Genomic DNA, 21,683 nt, shown 5'->3' on the forward strand with positions numbered 1-21,683 from the left:
AAGGGGATTTTTAAAAATTAGAAAAGTAAGCCATTGGTATCACCAATGGCATTTATATAAACTTATTTTTTTTAACAAAGTTTATCATGTATTAATGCAAAAGATGTTCATTTTGTACTCCTATATACTATGATGCTAATTTATCAAAAATGACAATAAGAATTTATGCGGAGTGCTTGCCTTCATTTATTGCTGTTCTTGCTAAATGTGTAATGCTAACTTACTTTGCTGCTTTGGTCCTCCATCTCTATGAAAGATTTAAGACATTCAGAAACATGACTATCTCCAAGTTTCTCCTCTTGGTATTTAGATAGTATTTGGATTTCGAAAGAGAATCACATTTGCAAGCTAGAAGTAACTTTAAATTCTGAAATGAAAGAAAAAGAGCTGTTGATATGTTCGACATGTACTTTTATTGTGATAACAGCACAACAAATACAATCCCATAACAAGACTATTGCCATAATACTGACCACATTCCTTGGCAAGTTGCTTATAATTTACATATATATATATATTTATCTGGAGTTTCTTAAATACTATCATAAGATACACCATTAAACACAAATGCGAAGGGTATACCAGTTGCAGACAGGATGTGCTTTGTTACTGCTTTCCTGCTGTGTGGATGAAATGACTCAGAGTTCCTCAAAGTCGTGTCCACTCGTGTTCATTGTTTCGGGGTGCATGACTCGCCCCATGAACAGGATGGTGCCTGCAACAAGATGTGAACAGAAGAGAGGACCATTCAGCTCCCTCTGTGCTTCCTATTAGCAGTGCTGTAAAATGAAGCTTTAAATTTCATTTATCAATACTTATGATTCATATAACACTTTTTTCAAAAAAGCATTTGAATGTTCAACCAAGGATATAAACTGTGGTTGACTGCACATTTTGCCTGCTGGGAACAGCAGCTCTCTGTGTATTAGTTCATGTTCTTTGTGTATTGATCTATAATGGGATTCCTGGTTCATTTGGCAGATCTATATAGCAGATGAGTAAATTAAAAAATATATACAGTTATTCAACTATTTTTAAAAGACCGAAATTCTATTCTTTTACAACAAAATGGCTGGAACAAGAGGCTATCAGGTTGAGTGAAATAACCCAAACACAGAACAACAAGTATTGTCTATTCTTCCTTATACAGGGCAGATAAAATTAACCTGTGAGTACCAGTTTTTACTGTAATTACAGTGCTTTATTAAACTTTTTAAAATATCTGCCATACATATTAATATTGTATCCTGCCATTATTTCAACGATTTTATAACTTCTAAAATGTCTTCGTATGAGTAAAGTTGAGAATAATATTAACAGCTATTCATTTGTAGTCCTTGCCCATTGTCCCTTTCTATTTGTCAACTCTTTAGTCAAACTATGAAGCCTGTGGCTATAACATAAACTTAAATAGTGTTATCTCAAAGTATAATAAATAAAATAGTTTTTGAGGAAGGCTTTGAACATTAGAAATTATTTGATACACAGTAAAAAAAAAAAAAGGCTTCAAATTAAAGCAGAAGATTTCTTGCTGGTTCATTTTGAAAAAAAAAAAAAAAGTTCCATTCTTAAAACAGACTTACCAGCTCTCCTGTTTCTGATCAGAAAGAAGAATGGATGGTCCACAATCACCTGGGGGTACAGCACGGCCATCCGGCTGATGGCGATCATTCCTGCAGAGAGAGGAAGCACGTCTGAGTGTACACAGGCACTCGCGAGCACCTGTTCAAAGGCAGCTCTGTCACCACAATGGAAAAGCAACGGGCCACAGACGACAGACCTGAGGGAAACTTGTAAGAGCACCAACATTTTCACTTTCTGTTTTGAAAACAGAAGAACCAACACATGTCACATGCAATTACTCCTTCCATTCCACCAAAATAATAGGATAATTTATTCTTCCTGTTAGCAAAACGTTATTTTGTCTCTGATATACACAGGTGCTGTTCTTGAAATGTCCTTTGAGGAAAGGGTAGGGAAAGAAAAAAAAGACCCCCAAAATAGAAAAAAATGAAGATAATTCATATTATTTACATTCTTATTTCTTTTGTCTGAAATGGTTACTTTTATGCAGCAAGGCTCCAGCAGCCAACTGTGAGGAGTCAGGACAGACATGATTAAAGAGAAGCAGCAGTGAGAGGGGCAGTGGCTTCCTCCAGCTAGAAGACTGCATTTCCCTGTGATCCTCATTATGAGTAGTGGTTGTATGTGTGATACAGCATGCTTTTCAGGAAAAAGTCAAGACTGATTTTTGCCAAAAATTAAGCTTTCATATTCTAAGATGGCTGCTCTAATTTAACCCTGAAAATAACTGCTGTGATCAGTAAATTAAAAATATATATATATGTTCACATATAATCTAGTAATTTTTTAGAGGGATTGAGTAGAGCATCCTATTGAAATGTGAAGTTAGTTACTGAACATGAAATTGATATAAATTCAACCCCACTCCAAAAATAAGGGAGAGAAAAGGCACGGGATATGCATGTATTAGCTAACTAGGGGAGCAGCATCATGCATACTGGACATGTGATTTCTAGCAAATTTTAAGTTATTTATTTAACCATTGCTCATTAAAAGCACTTAAAATTATTTTGGATTCTGTTACATGCTCTCATTATGTATGGGTTTTCCTTTTTAAGTTGAAAGTGTTCACCTGCAAAACTAAAAACCAACCTCCACAAGCAATTAGATGGGAAGAAAAATGCTTAAGTGGGTACCAGAGAAATATTTTAAATATTTAAGCAGGCAGCACAGCAGGACAATCTATTTATCCATTGCTGCCAGGGTGTCCAGTCTCTCATTAGGGAGCCAGCTACCCCAGGGGTTACTCGGTAGAGGGGCCCTGCAGCACTCACTTCCCTGACCCTAAATTGGAGCTGACTCTGGCTTCACTTGATTCTGAGAAGGAACCCTCCCCCAATCCAGGATGGCTTCGAAAACACAAATCCAGACAGATGAGATGAGAAAATTTTAGCAAACAACATTTTGAATACCTGAGGCGGCAGCAGCCTCCGAGCCTTCTTCATTAACCTCTATGAAGGATTTGTGAATTGCCTTGGAAAGGAAAAGTTCTTTATTATCTGCAAAAACAAAGAGAGAGGAGAGAAAGAAGCAGAAGCATCTTCTTCATATAAGAGACAGAGAAACAGGGCACCCTTTTGGTAAGCAGGCCTCAGAGATAAGAGGAACTAAGATATTGATATAATAGATAATGTCACAAGATTTAATTTGATAGGATATACCATTTTGTGATTGGTAACATGCCTTAACTGTATATTTTCTTCTTAATTTTATTGGTCATTCCCACTGGTAATATTTTTTGTCTTTAATTGTGACTCCAAATTAATTCATAACTCAAGATTAAAAAAAAGTCTTACATATTGCCCTCTAACTGCGATCTAAAAATACAGAATGAAAACAAGCAAAAATCCAGATATAACCAGAATAACAAAAACGCATTTTAACCTAATCTCTAATTGAGACTACGTGAATAGTTGTCACACACAAACAACTGGGGTCATTACAGTAGCTGAGTAGGCTAATCCTTTGTCTGCAGCCCCAGCATCCCATATGTGCACTGATTCATGTCCTGGCTGCTCCACTTCTAATCCAACTCCCGGCTTGTGTCCTGGTAAAGCAGCAGAGGATGGTCCAAAGCCTGGGAACTCTGCACCCGAGTCTGAGACCCAGAGAAAGCTCCTGGTCTCAGCTTCAGCCCAGCCTAGTTCTGGCCATTGCAGCCATTTGCAGAGTGAGCCAGCAGATGGAAGATGTCAAGCAACAACAACAACAAAAATAAACAGTTGATTTCTAGGTTGTAGAAAAGTAAAGAAAGTTACTTTCTATTCCAATTAACTGGTTTATGCAGGGATTCAGAAATGTGTTACCCTGGAATGAGAATGAGAGGAAATAACATATGTTAAGTATTTTCAGATTCTTTCATTTATTTGAAAAGGAGAGAAAGAGAGAGAGGAAGGGAGGGAGAAAGACAATGAGAATTCTCCCATCAATACTTCACTCCCCAAATGCCTGCTACAGTTGGGATTGGGCAAACTAAAACCAAGAGTCAGGAAGTCAGCCCTGGCCTTCCACGGGAATGACAGGGACTCAGTTCCCTGAGCCAGCACGGGACTTCCATAGGACGTGGAGCCAGGACACAGACCCAGATCCTCTGACATGGCACATGCACGCCCAAGTGAAGGCGTAACTAAACAACCTGCTCCAAATCATGCAGGTGTTAGACACCATCAGATCTCCGTCGGCCAGGCTTCCTCCCTTGGGTTAAACATCCTCTTCTCTACTTTTGTGACTGTAAATCAACCTCTTACTATTGAGGAAGTGGTGCAGCTGGTTATATAGGTTCCTGAACACAAGACTCAGATCATTCGTCTCCCCCTAAGAAAATAACCTCTTGATACTCAGTCTTGTCTGAAGATTTGTTTTTCCAGGGACCCCAAGCCCTGAGCAAAGAGTAACTCTACCACCTGACTACCATCATGAAGATTTCCAAAAGAGCATGATACTGCTGACCATCAAAGGACGGGCATAAGCATAGACCAAAGACATGACTTCTCAATCCCACCCTTAATTTGAATGTCCCTTTACTCTAGCCCAGTGAAGAGCCCAGGAAGTAGGCCCCATCTGCCCAGCTCCTTGCTCTTCACTTTGCAATAAACACGCACTTTCTTCTACCATGTTCAAGCCAATGACGGAGTTGCTGCAAGCAAAGGCAGGCTTTGAGAATTCTGCATCAAGGAGAAGTATTCCTGAGCTGTTTTTCATCCCAGGCGAGTTTTCAGTTAATGAGTGGTATGGTCTGAATTGTGTACTCTCCTGCTCCCAAGTTGTACGTGGAAGTTCTACCCTTAGCACTTGACAATGTGGAGTGGAGATGCGTGTTTACTTCCATGTCCCAGATGGAAACAACAGCATCTGATTCTTCTTGACGTTAGCTTCCCAGTAGTTCAGACCCTGAGAAGCAGTAAGCAAGGCTCAGGTAGCTAAGACTGCCACACACATGGCAGACCTGGAAAAAAAATCTCCCCTCCCAGTTTTCACCTACAGTCATGGGCATTTGACGAGTGAAGGAGCAGTTAGGATCACTCCCAAATCAATAATAAAAATAATTTAAATGTGTTTGGAGGTAAGACTTAAGATTAAGTCACTAGGGTGGGTCTTAATCCAATGTGAGTAGTGTCTTACAACAGGAAATTGGAATATAGGCACTGGTATTGAGGAAAGATCATATGAAGCATTTAATTCTATCTGCCAACCTAGCTGCGCCATGGTGCCCAGATATTTGGTCAAACATTATTCTGGATATTTTTGTGAAAGTTCTTTTGCATGGCATTAATATTTAAGCAAGTTAATTTTTAGTACAGCAGATAACTCTCCCAAGGTGAGACAGCTGCATCCAGCATACTAAAGGTCTTACAAGATAAAACTGGCTGCCCAAGAGCAAGAAGAAAATCTGTCAGCCAGTCGCCCTTGGACTTGAAACGTAATGCACCCCTGGGTCTTTAGTTTGCAGATGCTATATTTCCAAAGCCTCAACAGATCTTTAAAATATCTTTCTCTGTCTCTGCCTCATTCTCATGCTCTCTCCCTCTGCACACATGTTCACACACATAGATATAGTACACACACACACACTCACACACACAGATACACACAGATAGCATGTACATACAGATATGCACAGACTGCTGGTTCTATCACTAACACACCATGTAAAGATAGAGGGCGCATACGGCCATTGCCTGCCAGGAGGAAGGCCACAGAAAACATTAAGCCTGCCGAAATCTTTATCTTGGGCTTCTGGCCTCTCAAACTGTATGGAAATAAATTTCTGGTTTTCAAATCACTCAGGCTTTAGCAACTTATAAAATGGTTTGCAGAATTGAGTTTTCTCAGATGCCCTAAATATTTTTTAAGCACAAGAAAGCAAAATTACTCAAGATTATAAGCTTCCTTTTGTTCCCCTCTCAATTCCAGGAGCTCTAATGAAAATTTAAGATAAATAATTTTGTTGCTGGTGCCCAGCACCATTCAGTAAGGGCACAATGGGGTTTCCCAATAGAGTGTTGAGTCTGACTTTGAAAGTAACCAAATCTTACTCACTACATATATTTTCCCTGCAAGTTTTCCAAAACATATAATTATGCACAAGCAATTATATTCAAAAACAGCCTGGGTACACCTGTTACACAGCACCTGGCAATTCTGTGTAACTCCCAACAAAACTAATAACAATATCTTTGAATACACTAAGATCTCTCTTTTTTAAAGATACCTTTAACTTGGATGTTACTTCATCATATCACATTTGGCTTTAAAATATAAACATCACATTATTACATAGTGCATCTTAAATATTTCCTTCTAGGATGCCTTTGATGACTAGAAGAAAAAATAAAAGGCAATGAAATTTTTACATTTAGCAGTTAAGTATAATTAGCTCTCTGAAGTCTGAAAGAGCATTTTGTTGTCATTTTTGTTTGAACAAAAGGAAAACTAGAAATCATGCTAAGTGTCCAAGTCCATTTAGCTGGAAGACAAGCACATGAATTTCCAAACTGTAAATCATATTAACCATTTAGTAGCTAAGTGGTGCTGTATTGTTTCAGAATCTGCTGTCTCCTTTGGTCTGCCCTTACTAAAGGAAGGATCACTGTCCTGCCCATAAGGATAAACACACAGGACATATTTCCTAAGGGATAATGAGCACTCAGTCTTTCAGCCAAGCCCTGCCTGAGTATTCTGAGGATATTCCCCATGAAGAAGACACCAGGGGGCCATTTCAGCAACATCTGGGGAACTTCCCACAGTCTCCTGGCTACACGAGGCTCCTCAGAGTATCCCTCCACTGTCTACGGGCAGACAGAGAATATCTGCTGGTTCACTTTCCGAATACCCACAACAACCCAACAACCGGGGCATACTGAAGCTGAAGGCATCTCCCACAAGGGGGCAGAGACTCATGCCCTGGAGCCAGCACCTGCTGCCTCCCAGGAGGAGTTAGCAGAAAACTGAATGGGCAGCAGCAGTGCCAGGGAGGAACTGGAAGAGTGCCAAGCGTGGTTTGCTCCAGTCCTCTATCGCTGGCCTTTTCCTAAAATGTTGTAACCTCCTAGAGCCACATGACTTCCTGTAGGCTCTCACTCACCCCAATAAAATGATGGTAGTGGTTGTGGCAGGGTACTCAAGGTGCTTGACCGAGATGATCAAAAGAACAAGGATACTGGGAGGTCTCTCACAGTTTCAGTTATTTCAAACATAACGAAGTGAACAACGCTTCCAACAAGATTTATGGAGAAACGGAGAATGATTGTCCAGACAGGTGATACGAACAAAAAGGAGAGGAAATCTAAAGATGATTTCGAGGATGGGAACACACACACCAGCAAACTAGGTACAATTTTATGCAAATAAAACCTAATTGCATTTATTACAAACAATTTGTTTGCTATGTACTATATCCTTCATCTGGTAAGTTTTGACAAACATGTAAATCTATGAACTCATTTCTGCAAATACAAAATGTTTCCAATTCTCCCAAGATTCTTGCTTCTTCGCAGATAATTTTGACAATGAGCAGATTAGCCATGAACTGGAATATTTTACAGAAATGTATAAATGACAAAATGGAGTGAAGGAAGAAATGAATTATCTGTATAAGCCAGTAACCGCTAAAATAATTGAATCAGTAAGCAAAAGCTTTCTCCTCTCTTTAAAGTTAAAAAGCTCAAGCCTAGATAATTTTTCTAAGGGATTCTGACCAAATCTTCCATGAACAGACAGGATTAGCTATCAGAAAACTATTCTAGACACTAAAGTGAATAAAAGCTCTCCAACTTCTGTGGGAAGTCACACCCTGCTATCAGAAATGAACAAGGGCCATGTAAGAAAAGAAAATCCTAGGTCACGCTCAGCTATTAATGTGCAGATAAAAGCTCTTTTAAAATCAGAATATTAAATCCAGTAGCATATGCAGATCATTCTTAAGACGAGTTTCACATCACACATCTTGACACAAAAACAGAGAACTGTTCTCCCAACCGTCTTCAGTTCATATTAAGATTCCTCCGGGATAATTGGATCAAGGTACAAAGCAGATTGTAACTGCCTCTTAAAACTCCTCATTTTTTCATGTCCCACTTGAATTTCAGTACATTTGAGGAAGCATGTGTGCCTGCTTGGTATACATCCTGAGCATCCCATGAGGATGCCCTGCTTCACCACTCAGCTTGCTCTACCCTTGGGCTGAAGTAGCCTGAACACACCACACCATGACCTACCCTGTGTTTATCATGTCTGTGCCTTGTTCCACTCCCCTCCCCCAGAGCCTCTTACCCTTTTGTACGGTGAGATAGCAGATCTACTTAGATGCCCAGCTTCCAGCCCTAGGACCTATGTGGCTTCCTTTTCTCTCCTCTAATTCTTAAATTGGAAAAGCAGATCTGACAGTTCTTTCCTACCGAAATCAGAGTGATTATAAGAAGCTCCATGGCATCTCTTGTGCACCATCGTCTCTTCCTGAACTGCCAACTTCCTCCAGGTCAGAGTGTGTCCTTCCTTGGGATTCTTACACAGCTGGGCCTACTAAACTAAGCTAAGTAGAAGCGGTTTCTTCACAATGTGCAGCTGTTTAGTATTAAACCCAGGACACAACAATCAATGGGATTCAAGTGGAAGCAGTTAGTGTATTGTTATTTTGTGTACTTCGAAAGACACTACAGCAAAGCCTGCTCATAATTAGGGTTATAAAGTTTATTCTTCTAGGATATAAAATGTGACACTAATCTGAAGCAGGTGTTCTAAGAAAATTGAGAACAGCAACAAAAAGAGGAAAAGTCAAAATGCGACATATGCAACTAAAACATTTAAAAATCGGATCTGGAGACGGACATTTAGCTTAGCAGTGATGGCACCTCTAGCCCATGTTAGGGTGTGTGGATGCCATCTCCAGCTCATGCACACAGCCCTGGGTGCCACTGGTGATGGATCAGCAATCTGGTCCCTGCCTCCCAGGGAGGATTCCTGGACTGTGTTCCCCAACCCGGCCATAGCAAGGATGTGAACATTCTGTCTTATCTTTTACTGTGCCTCTCTCAATTAAATATATTTTTAAAGACTGGATCTAGTACAATAGCAAAGAGAATAGGATTTGGAGGCCCATATCACTGTATCTATTTTAAAGAAAACAAGACAAAGCTGGGAAGCAGTGTTTGAAATCTCAGTCTAAGTGTTACACAATTCAAAGCAAACCCGTGCAGACATAAACAAAAGCTCACAACATTTAACCTTTTATTTTTGTGTTTTTTTTCTTATGGAACAAACTCCAAGCCTTATGGGAAAATAAAATATATTTTGAAAAATCATTAGGAAAGTGTGTGTCCACAGCCTCCAAATCCTAAAAGTAAACCAGTTCCCAGAGAGCTGTCAGAATATTGCCAACATTGTGCGGCCCTTCCCGTGCCCTCATCCCGGCAACCTCAGGCCAACACAGGCCAGCTTCCTATGATGCTGCTTGCCTCTCCACACCCACACCTCACCTGAAGCTCAGCCACACCACCTTGCACATGGCCAGGCACCTGCTATACTTTTCAAACATTTGATAAACAGGAACAAAATGTGAGGGGGTATTCAGCAGGCTTACACTGCAGAACTCATCTTACTGGTTAGAGAAAAGTTGGCATTCCTTTCACTAAATCAAAGGCAAACAGAGTTTTAAAAGACATCTCTTCAGAAGCTCCAAGAAGCGTTCTCCTGGCTATGGCCGACACTGCTGCCAAATGGCCAGTGCCTCTGGGCAGCACGGAGCCTGGCTTTCCAGAGTGAATGAAATGGGAACGGAGCCAGTAGGAGCTGAGTTCCCAAGAGAAGAAAGCAAGAATTCAATCTCTTCCAGAGAAAGCAGAGCATATCAGAGCTAAATGCATTTCGAGAGCCCTTCCCATCTGCGACATTGGGCATCAAAATCCCAACGACCTGAGAGTACCAGAACATTGGCAGAATGGCTGCTGTGCCCTGGAGGGCTCTGTGGCACTATTCTCACACAGTTAACTTTAGCAGGTTTCTGCGTCACCAAGGGCATGCTTAAAATAACAAAATGAACACAGCACCACAACTGAACCCTAGAATACCAAAAGCTTCTCTGTGTCTTAATTGCTACAATATTTTTAGCTTTAATGCCACCCACAAAATCTAAAAGGCTTCCTAAAGGCCACAAAAGGCTTCCTAAAATTTGAATTGTTTCAAAGTAGGAATGGTGTTGGTTTGCTTGTCAGATTAGATTATGTTACAGAATTTGCAGGCAGAAATTTGTTTTCCCATTCTTCCACTCATGTAGTAAACCAAACAGAAGATGTGTTGGGTATACTGTGGGGGAACCAAACAACTCCCTCCTAAATAACAGAAGGCAAATATTACCTAAAAGGAGAACAGGCAAATAACAAATAGCCACAGTTTATGTCAGGACGGAAAAGAAAGGAAGATGGTATGCCAGTGGGGGAGGGAGAGCTGCTCCCCGAGGTGTTTGGAAGGCACAGGGAGAAGACACACTTGAGATGAAAGGACCACAACAGACCAGGCCAAGGGAGGACAGGAGGGCAGGGTGTGGCAGAGGTGGACACAAACTGGGCCTGGACAAGGACACAAAGAGGTTGTGGATTGTATTATGGATCACAGGAGGGCTGGAAGGCATGAGAACTGCCCCCTCCCGCTCCCTCATGTCAGGCAGGAAACTGTGCCATCTACTTACCCACTCTACATCTGACCCCAACCCCATGCTGCATGCTGAGACACATCAGATCTGACACACTGAGGAGCTTGGAGCTCAGAAAAAAGTGCGTCCACCAACACTTTAAGGCACCTGTGGAAGCTGTGGCACAGATGTGTTCATGTGCAAAGTGCTACCACACTCCAGGGAAGGGAAAGTCAGCCATGTGAGAGACCAGTCATGTTAGGGAAGCTCTTAGCACTGGTGACCTTTGGGCCAGTTCCTGACATTGAGGGGAGGAAGCAAAGAGGCCAAGGGGCAAGGGTATCCTAACAGAAGGATTTGATTTGCAAAGTGAGCATCTTCCCACTAAAGCGTGGGCTATGAGGGGGTAGGACAGAATGTGGGTTGTGCATATTCTTAACTGGTCATAATAGTAGAAGGCATGGGCTTGTCATCCAGAAGAGAAAGGAAGTAACTGCTTTTGTCTTCAGAAACACCCATGGCAGCAGCTGTGAAGGGTGAATCGGATGAGCACACAGCCAGGAAAAGGACGATCAAGTTTGTTAGATGTTGCCCAGCTTACAGCACCAAGGAGACAGAGAAAAAACAAGAGCAATACATGAGTGAATCCAACACAAGTCCGTGTAGCACCTGATGCTGACCTGCCCGGTAGCTTCGCTGTGTCTTATTTCCTGACTTTAGTGGCTCATTTCTTCAAGCTTGCACTTCCTACTGAAAGATTTAGCTCTCTTTCTCCTTCCCCCTACTCCTTCTGGGAGGGGTATCTAATAACCCAAATGCTGACATCATTATTTCCATTACAACATAGCCCTAACTGCACTGGGATCCATGATGCAACCAGATGAGCACTTAAAGCCCGAAAAGAGAACATTTCTCCCCACGAGTTCCCATCACGTTTACTGCATAAACATTCCCCGTGTTAACACCATTCACTGTCAGAAGCAATGGGCATCAAGTTGGGATTTAAAAAGACAATAAAAGCTGAGCATTATTTCTTCTGGAGTGGATGTCGACTAGAAAGCACAGTATACCTTGAAGAAATTCTTCAGACTCACGCTTGGGCCAGGGGAGTGAATTCCAGCCGGAGAGCTGTGCATCTGACAGAGCAGTTACTGCCACTTGAAATATCCACATTCAAACTGGAATGCTTGGGTTTGATTCCGAGCCTGCTACCAACTCTGACTCCTGCTCTGGGAGGCAGCGAGTGATGGGTCAAGTACTTAGCTCCCCATGCCTCCATCAGAGAACCTGGAATGAGTTACTCACTGCTGGTCATTTGGGGAACAAGTCTGTGAAAAAGACTCTCTCAAGAATATAAATAAATGGAAATGAACAAACTGTGACAGGGGCCATTAGATGTGAAAATAACAGTGATGCAAGCTGAGATCTGGTAAGTTCCATAGGAAAAGCATGAACCATCACAAATCCAACAAGAATTCAAGTTCTGGTTGTAATTATGGTGGCTTGATGAAATAGGATATTTGAGTGGAAACTTGTTCAGAAAGTATTATGAGAGGGAAGATTTTATCAAAAATGGGAGCTGGGTTCAGAGAGTATGCACAGTGTGGCTGGAGCACAAATCCTACATAAGCAATCCCCCAGAGTGAAGCCTGGGAGGGGGCTGGGCAGAGGGGCCATGCTGAGCAGGGAATGGATGAGACCAACCGGCTGAAATGATCCGAGAGTCAGATTTAAGATGATTAACCTTAGCAGTAGTAGATAAAACAGATTAGGTTGGAGTGAGATTGGAAACCATTTAGGAGGCTGTTGAAATAGTCTAGGGCAGCAGTAATGAGAGTCTGAAATAAGAATAGATGCCAGGGAATAAAAAATGAAAACGGACTCAAGCAGTCTTCTAAAGGATGCCAAGTCACTTTCTTTCCAGAAGCAAGAGGTGATGTAGGCTGTTGTTTTGTGCACCACTGCTAAATCACATTTGCTGTTTTTGAAGAAAGATGACATGTCTATTACATCATAGAAGAATTAGCAGTGTTGCAATAGAACCGAACTCTTGTTCTAGGGTGCTTGCAAGTTCTCTGATGAATTCTTCCATGAATGCTGCTAATTTTCCTCCTATTTTTAAGCTAGAATTTTATTTGAAAAGATAGTAAAGTTCCCAATAAGTGTGGAGTGGGGCATGAAATAAAAACTCCCATGCTCCACAGGCAACCACACACTTTCTCAGATGCCGCCCAAATGCTCGATGAGTTAAAAATGCAAACATTATTCACTGTCCACTCATTCTATTTTTTGATTATTTTCTTCATAATCTTCCTTCACAGTGTCTTCCCTTCCATGGGGATTCTCAATCCATCCCATCGAGAGTTTGTTCTAGATAACCCTAGGTGGAGAGCAGTTGGTGGTGGTGTTGGGATGTGTTTGGGTGGTTGGGTGGTGACTGAGATTGGCAAATCCTGGATTTCTTATTGAATTTTTTCATACTGTGTAAAGTGGGTCTGAAAACATACCTTCTCTCCTTCCTTCTGCCACTTTCATTTTTCAGGGAGCATTTACTGGGTGCCAAATATGTGTCAGCTCTATGCTAGGCGGGGATCGGGAATGCAACTGTGGGCAGGACACTAGAAGGACTCCTGATGTATATGTCTGGTCCGTTGTCTCTGTACATAGCCAGAGCAATTAAATATTACCTTATAAACTTTGAAAATATGTCAGAAACTGTCAGCTACCCTGACCACAGGAATTGCCTGGCACTGTAGTGCTGCCACCTCAGGCCTGGGAGGCTCTGCTTCTCACGTTGGGTACAAGAACTGCCTGGATGTTTGGGTGACATTGAGGGATTGCTAATCAAGCCAGAGTCAGGTGAAGCAAGCAGAATGTAGTTATCTACTTGGAAGATGGCCGTGACAATAAGACAGAGACTCAATTCCTCAGGAAGAGCTCTGGAGCTGTAGACTAAAGAGCACAACGGCCATGAGTACGTTTCGGATTCAGGCAGAAAGACACCAAATGCCTGTTAAATTCCCACCAGTCTTACCTATTGACAGCCCTACTGAAAGGCTCGGAGCCCCAAGAGATTGGATATGAGCCACAAAAACATTTATTCAGGGAAAACGCATCTCTCTCATGTAGGCAGCAACATTTATATCACAGACATTCAGAAAAGCTCTATTAGCACTTCAGGCTGTAAGCGCTCTAGACCAGGGCTCAAAGTTGTGATACCAACTACATCAGGATCAACTTATTGCTGGAAGCTGAGTGCTGTTGAGGAAACAGTCTGCCCAATCCTGGATCTGGGAAGGCTTTTGGATCACAGAATCCTCCCGAGAATTCCGTGAGCAATCCAAGCCCCACTCCCACCCCCTCCTTCTATGTGTACCCTGAACACACATGTGAACACGTCACGAAGGAGCCATCACTTTCCTTGAATTCAGTCTATGGGCCTTCACACTCCAGGTGCACAAGTCATGTTTTTAAGCCTCCTCTGTCAGGAAAGGAAAGCAAAATGATCTCCTTAAACAGTTCAATTATTGAGGGATCATCCATCACCTCGTGGCTCTCTAGTTCGGTAATGGACTTGATGAATTACATACCTAGAGGTACTACTGCCAGCACAACTTTTAATATATGTCTATCTTTATCTCATTAAAAGAAAAACAGCTTCTACTTACTTTTGTTTTCTACTGAAAAAAAAAACCAGAAAATTACCAATATATCTATTTTGTTAATTAAGCTTTAAGTCTTTGATGTCTTTTCTCATGGATGAATTTCTTGAGGTAAGCTATCTAAAAATACTTCCTAAAGTACTTTGTACATTCTAAACACTCTAATATTATTGACATTATATGAGTTTTATTGTGAACAACTTAGAGTATCTAAATTAATAATGCATCTGGAATTTTTTTCATTATGTAATTTACTGATGAAAGAAATATGAACACTCCAGCTAATCTCAAACCCAAAGGATACTAAAATAATCTTCAATTAATTTTTGAATTTTTAATTAAATTAATTAAACAAACTAAATCACATAATATAAGAGTCTGACAAAATTTGTTGAGGAAATGAATAAATAGGTAAATGCAAACAAAACCTCATGAATCCCCAAATCATAGAACTATAATTTTTCTATTTGAAGTATAATTTTTATATTAACCTATAATGCATATAAGTATACAGTCTGATTTTTCAAAATACATATATAGCATGTGCTCATTAAGTCATAATTATCTTTTGTCCTTGGGACATTTAAAATAAATCAGGAAAAGGTATAAATAAATTTGAAGCTGTTTTTTTCAAAACCTTTAGTTTTTTGCATTGTTTTTAGGCAGAGAGAGACTGCTTTCATTGCTGGTTACTCCCTAGATGAGCATAACAGTTCAGACTGGGTCATGAGGCTGCAGACAGGTGCAGGAAACCCCAACTAGGGCCTCCACAAAAGGTGAGGACTCACCACTGTTCTCCCCTGGGATCAGCTTTAGTGGAAAGCAAGAGGCTGAAACTAGAATCAGGTGTTGAATCCAGGCTCTCCAATGTTGACATGGCCATCTTAAAAACTAGGCTAAAAGCTTGCTCCAAAGCTGTGGCTTTTCATTGCAGACTTAGGGAACTTCTCATGTTAGTTGTTTGCTATTTGTTTTTCTTTTTCAAAGTGTTTAGTTCTGGGCCCAGCGTAGTGGCCTAGTGGCTAAAGTCCTTGCCTCACATATGCTGGGATCCCACGTGGGTGTGGGCTTGTGTCCTGGCTGCTCCACTTTCCATCCAGCTCCCTGGGAAAGCAGTGGAGGACAGGACGAAGCCTTGGGATCCTGCACCTGCATGGGATACCAGGAAGAAGCTCCTAGCTCCTGGCTTCGGATGAACTCAGCTCCAGCCATTGCTGCCATTTGAGGAGTAAACCAACAGATAGAAGATCTTTCAGTCTCTCCTTCTCTGTTTAAATCTGACTTTGCAATCAATTAAATAAATCAGAAAAGAAGGAAGGGAGGGAGGGAGGAAGGGAGAGAGAGACGGAGAGAAAGAACAAAAGAAAGAAAGAAAGAAAGAGAAAGAAAGAAAAAGAAAGAAAGAGAAAGAAAGGTTGGATGGATGGATGAATCATTCTTTTAAAGAAAAGTGTTTAGTTCTTGGGGCCAGTGGCATGGCTTAAGAGGCTAATTAACAGTTGAACACCAATATCCAATGTAAGATGTGAGTGCTGGTTTGTGTCCCAACTGCCCCACTTCTCTTCCAGCTCCCTGTTACAGCCTGGGAAAATAGCAGAAGATGGCCTTAGGCCTTTGGACCCTGCACCCACATGGGAGACCAGGAAGAAGCTCCTGGATCCTGGCTTAAAATTGGATGGGCTGAGCTTTGGCCATTGCAGCCACTTGTGGAGGGAACCAGTGGATGGAAGATCTTTCTGTCTCTCCTTCTCTCTATAAATCTGACTTTCCAATGGGGAAAAAAAATCTTTAAAAAATTGTTTAGTTCTTATAGCAGGCACTCCTTTATCTTTTTTCTTTTCCTTATGACATCACAACAGCACATCTTGGCATACTCAACACATTTATTATGTATTCTCTAAGATGTAATGTCAGATTGAAGAGCTCAGTGGTGTAAAAAGTACTACTGAATATAATCTAATATCAAAAATAAGGAATGCATCAGGAAACATAAACCAAATGTTAGGACTCATTTATAATTTGGCTTATAGAAGTAAAATCCATTTTTGTTGATTTATGTAAAAATTAGTAAAAATCAGAACTTTGGAGTAAACAGGAAACTTAACATTATCATTTTAAGAAGAATTTATGTTTGGTGTTTCTTACCAGACAGAGATGTCAAATTTGCGTTTTTGATGAAAACTTCGTTTATCCCAAGAGCTTTCAAAATGTCCTTCATATCAACCCCTTGTTCCACTGTGAACCTAAGAGAAGAGATAGGAGGAAAGGTTTTATCTCCTGCATCCTGTTCCTGAGACAGCCACAAAATGTTAGATACTGGTTTTAGAGATAACAAAATGTGCTAGACCCGGCTTTTGATTTCAAGGAGTGTTTGGTTGTGATGTTAGAAATGTGAGACATTAGGCCTGCTCTAGTAGCCCAGTGGCTAAAGTCCTCAACCTGCACGTGCCAGGGTCCCAGTTTGTGTCCCAGCTGCTCCAGTTCCCTTCCACCTTCCTGCTGGTGGCCTGGGAAAGCAGTTAAGGATGGCCCAATGCCTTGGGACCCTGCACTCACATGGGAGACCCATAAGTTCCTGGCTCTTGGCTTTGGATGGGCTTAGCTCTGGCCATTGTGATCACTGCGCAGTGAACCAGCAGACAAAAGATCTTCCTCTCTGTCTGTCCTCATCTCTGTATATCTGACTTTCCAATAAAAAAAAAACAATACTTTTTTTTTTAAACTGAGACATCAGGAGCTGGTGTGGTAGCATACAGAGCACGCTAATCCTCCCCCTGTGGCACCAACATCTCATATGAGTGCTGTTTTGAGTCCCAGATGGGGTGCTTCTGATCTAGCTCCCCGCTGAGGGCGTGGGAAAGCAAGGGTGGGTGACCCAAGGCCGCCTGCTTCTGCTCCCATCATGGGAGAATCAGAAGAAGCCCCTGGCTCCCAGTTTCTGCTTATTATGCCCATTTTGGAAAAGAGCCCGCGGGTAAAAGATATCTCTCCCTCTGTTCGCTCTCTGTGAGTCTACGTTTCAAATAAAAAATAAATACTAAATTTCATGTAAAAAATATGAGACACCAAAGAAAATGACATAAAAGAAGGATTTAAATTTTCAAGCAGGAAAATACATGGTATATACACAAAGCCATAATACATAATAGAACAAATGATTTTTTATGTAAAACTCATTATATTAGTATGGTGTAAAGTTGTAAATGAGGAGCTTTCAAACCCTGTGCCCTAGTAAGTAACATGTTTGGTCTTCTCATCTGGCAATGACTAATCATACAGTTACCCAGTGTATTTCATAATACTGTTCACCCCCTCCTCTTCTATGGGCAAGGTTAACTATTAGCCAAGTTCTGTTTTACGATAATACATTCAGGGGTCAACTTTGGACAACCTGGAAAAAGAGAACACAAAATCTATTGCCTTAAAAATGATGATATATTAAAACTATGTCATCATGTAGTAACATCTTATAGCAATGTCAAGCCTCTTTTTATATCATCACAACAAAGCCACGAATCAATGAAAGTGTGCTAGACACTACACCTTATAAGCTGAGTGCTTTCACAATGATAGTGGATTATGTTAAGTGAAAGAGAAGCAAGTTTTCAGCCTTTTAGTCTTGATAGTCTTTATAACTTATGAATAAATATGCATGAGTTTCTTAAGAAGAAAACATTTTAAAATGTAGTAACAAGGAGCATTAACAAAATGCTGAGATAACAACTTTCGCAGACAGTCTCATTGATCCATCACACCAAAGAATCACATCACCTAGCTATTACTGAACATGGATCAACTGACCTGCATTATAACAAACGATATTTTTAAAAAGCAAAGATTAATTTAGACGGGTGAAAGCAATTAGATTGATCCAAATATTTCCCTTTTCCTAAGAGATATTTGCCTGACAAATGCAGAGTATAGATATAAAGTTTCAGGCTGTCGGTGTCCCTAGTAGGGAACTCTGTGTCATTCAATGATTACGCAACACCACCTCTGGCACTCACTTTAAAAAGACTGAGAACAAGATGATGCCGAAAGTAAGTCATGGGCACCAGGAGGAATGATCACACGGGAATGTTGAGCAGGCCTGTTTCTGGGGAAATGTGGACAAAGCCCAGGTGTGTTGTACTGAATTTGGACTATCTTTTCTCCTTTAACGTACAGTTAACATTGTGTATTTCATTTTATACCAAAAGCATTGATTCTGAAAGCAGAATTGTTCTACAATACACACTTCAATAATGGAAAAGAGCAGGAAAAGTTAAAGGATGCCCCAACAGATACAGCTGATGAGTTCAGGGGTATGTGTGTGTTTCTCATCACTTACTTATCTATTTGTCAATCAATCAACACCTTTATGAGAATTACTGTGTACAAGGCATTGTTTCAAAAGGATAAAAATAGATGATTAAGTATTCCCACTGTCTTTTGAGTAGAAAGTACTAGACTCTTTGGATAATAAAGGAAACTGAGAGGCACAAAGCTAAAATGAAATAACTGAGGTCAGATAGCTGATAAATGGCAGAGGAATCCATGAGAAAAGGCAGCCAGTAAAGGCAAAGAGCACTAGAGGATTCTTTAACTTTCTGAAAGCACCTTATTTCACATGTTTGTGGCTAGCTAGTTCTCTGAGGATGAGTAAATGTGGGCAGCTCCTTAACTTCACAGTTTTTTTTTTTAATTTATTTTATCCATTTGAGAGGCAGTGAGGCAAAGGGACAAAAATGTCCCATCTGATGTTTGACTCCTCACATGCCTGAAGCATCTGGAACTGGGGCAAGACAAGGCTAGGAGCAGAAAATTCAGTCACTTTATTTTTAATTGCATAAATTTTATTTTTGATAATTTTTACATATTTGATTAGGGTGCAAAGGTCAAGAGCTGGAGGAAAATGGGTGGGACCATTGTGTTGGCATTCTCTTGTTTCCTCCTGCACCTGGGGGCGTGTTGGTCTCCCACTTGGGTGGCAGAGATGCCAGCACTTATGAATGGACTGCTCTCTCCTGGGACATCCAGAACCTGCACTAGGAGCCGACCAAGGCTCTCCAGATACGGAAAGGATGCATTCCACATCCTAGCTTAATGCTACTCCAAAAACCTTCCTAAAACTCCTTACTTTCTGAGCCTCGGATTTGACTTCTAGAAAATTGCCATGGTAATATTTATCTCAAAGCATTGTTGGAAAGGTCTAATAAGGCTTGTTAAAATCAGAATTCACGTGCTGGCATGTACACTGAAGAGCAGATGCTGCCGATATTACTTATTACAGTTGAGCTATATATGTCACATTATTATAGATGTTAAAAGATATATTTGTATATTGTCATAACTAGAGTAATTTGGTTAAATATCTGTTTTAGTTTTTGCTACCTTAACTATGCATTAGTCAAGTATGTAATCCAGCTCACTTTAATACTTACAGTATCTGTCACACTAAAAGTGACAGAAGTTGAAGTCAAATGAAATCTAGCTATTTGTAACATTCTTCCGTCTAAAGGTAAAGGCAGGATATAATCCTCTCTGTCTACACTTCGTCTTTTTTCTTCATCCTCCCATCGCAAAATAGCTATTACTCAACTATTCTTTATTTTTGATATTGACTATTAAGATGAACAGTAACAATCAACTCTTATATAGAAGGTAATCATTTTTGTAGAAATCATTTATATTTTTGAACAAATCCCCGTGGCTTATCATTTGTTTTGTTTTATAAACATTGCACTAAAATGTTTTATTAGAATGGCTTCTTGTTATGCAATGAAGAACCACTCTACCTCCTTTAAGGTTTCCTGATCACAAATGACGAATCTGCGACACAAAACTGAGAGTGGAAAGATACTACAGGAAGGTAAGTTTGCACTCCAACTTTCCCATACCTTAGCTCTGTCAGCAAAAACTAAAACAGAATATGTAACGAAAAGGACACAGTTCAACAGAGTCAGATCCTTTTCGTTTTTATCCTAATCAGAGAAAACCATGGAGGAAGCTACCCAATGGAACACAGAAGAAATACTAAGACATCAAATGTACACTGAACAACTAATGTGATGATAGGCAATGATTATTTCTTGATTACTCTATGCTAGGGAGTATTTTACCTAGTTTTTTATGCATATTTTATATAACAGATGAGTTGTTTTTGTTACCACGGATAAACTGGAAAAAGACTTGGCAATTCTACTTAAACCTGAAAGATGTCCCATTGTGTATGAACTGTGTGACATTTTCAATGGATTTAGTGATATGACATGGGCACTGCACTCTTATATTATTGAACAGATTTTTGCATTTTTGATAAAATATAAGTTCAATTCAGCATTTTATTCCTGTAGGATTTATTGTTCAGGGGAGAAATGGAAAAATACAAAAGTAATTGTTATTTCTGGATCTACCCCATCTCCACCTCTGTGCCCACTCCTCCACCCTGTGCCCCTCCTCCACCTCTGTGCCCACTCCTCCACCCTGTGTCCCCGCCTCTACCCTGTGCCCCCACCTCCACCTCCGTACCCCCTCCTCCACCCTGAACCCCTTTTAGAGCTGTTTGGATAAGCTCTAGCACAATAAAGAGTAAAACGTCTGTCAGTCGGAACAAGAATGTGGTCATAATTCAGAAATGCAAAGCTGAATTTTTGCAGCAATACCTCTGTATGGATGGAACTATATGAACCATTGCAGACTGGCAGTTAAGTAAACCTGGAATACAGGCATCTGAAAAGTCTGTACCTTTGCTAAGCCTGAATAACATAAGTCATTACCTTCATTCAGCATGCAGTGGATCCTAACATTGTAAAATGCAGAGGGTAAATAGTGGTCCACTGATTCTTAAAATGTATTTTAAACCAGTTAATCTGCTACAAAGAAAAGACAACTTTGCCTTATCTGGCTTCTCAGCCTCCCTGTTTTATGCATTAGCCATGCAGAGGGACAATTTATAAAACTCCTGAAGAAATGCATAGATGGTAATTAGCTGTGCCTCGTTTAGTCACAGGCATTAATATGAGCAAGTGAGCTAAATTACTCCATAATTGAAGAGTATCTCTTAGAAAATGAAAATTTAATTTTCTTTTGCTGCCACATTCACTTTCTCAGTGGACAGGACCTGGAGGCCACATTTTCTAGTGAGTATGGTTGAATTAGAATATGTGATGCTTATTAAACATTCATTTGGAATTCAGCTAAAATCCTCCCCCACAGCTACAGCCTAACAGAGGGGGAGCATGTGTAGTCGTGCCTTTAACTCATGGACAGTACACTGAGTTAGTCACATTGCCAAAGGAATCCACTATGAAATGCAAGAGGAATGCAAAATT

The 21,683-nt window shown here is 40.5% G+C and overlaps 1 protein-coding gene across 1 annotated transcript in view; it reads right to left on the reverse strand.

Moving 5' to 3' along the window:
* Positions 1-401: 401 nt before the first annotated feature.
* Positions 402-21,683, reverse strand: part of SERPINI1 (serpin family I member 1) — a 29,236-nt gene continuing 7,954 nt past the window's right edge. Inside the window, exons 5-8 of the mRNA XM_040986384.1 lie at positions 16,516-16,613; positions 2,997-3,083; positions 1,584-1,673; positions 402-715 (exon numbers count right to left, since the gene is read on the reverse strand). Coding sequence (XP_040842318.1) covers positions 639-715; positions 1,584-1,673; positions 2,997-3,083; positions 16,516-16,613 — 352 coding nt within the window. The 3' untranslated portion in view covers positions 402-638. The remainder of the gene's footprint in view (positions 716-1,583; positions 1,674-2,996; positions 3,084-16,515; positions 16,614-21,683) is intronic.

This window comes from Ochotona curzoniae, unplaced genomic scaffold (genome assembly GCF_017591425.1).
Source record: "Ochotona curzoniae isolate NIBS_2020 unplaced genomic scaffold, NIBS_Ocur_1.0 contig_4504, whole genome shotgun sequence".
Classification (NCBI taxonomy): Eukaryota; Metazoa; Chordata; class Mammalia; order Lagomorpha; family Ochotonidae; genus Ochotona; species Ochotona curzoniae.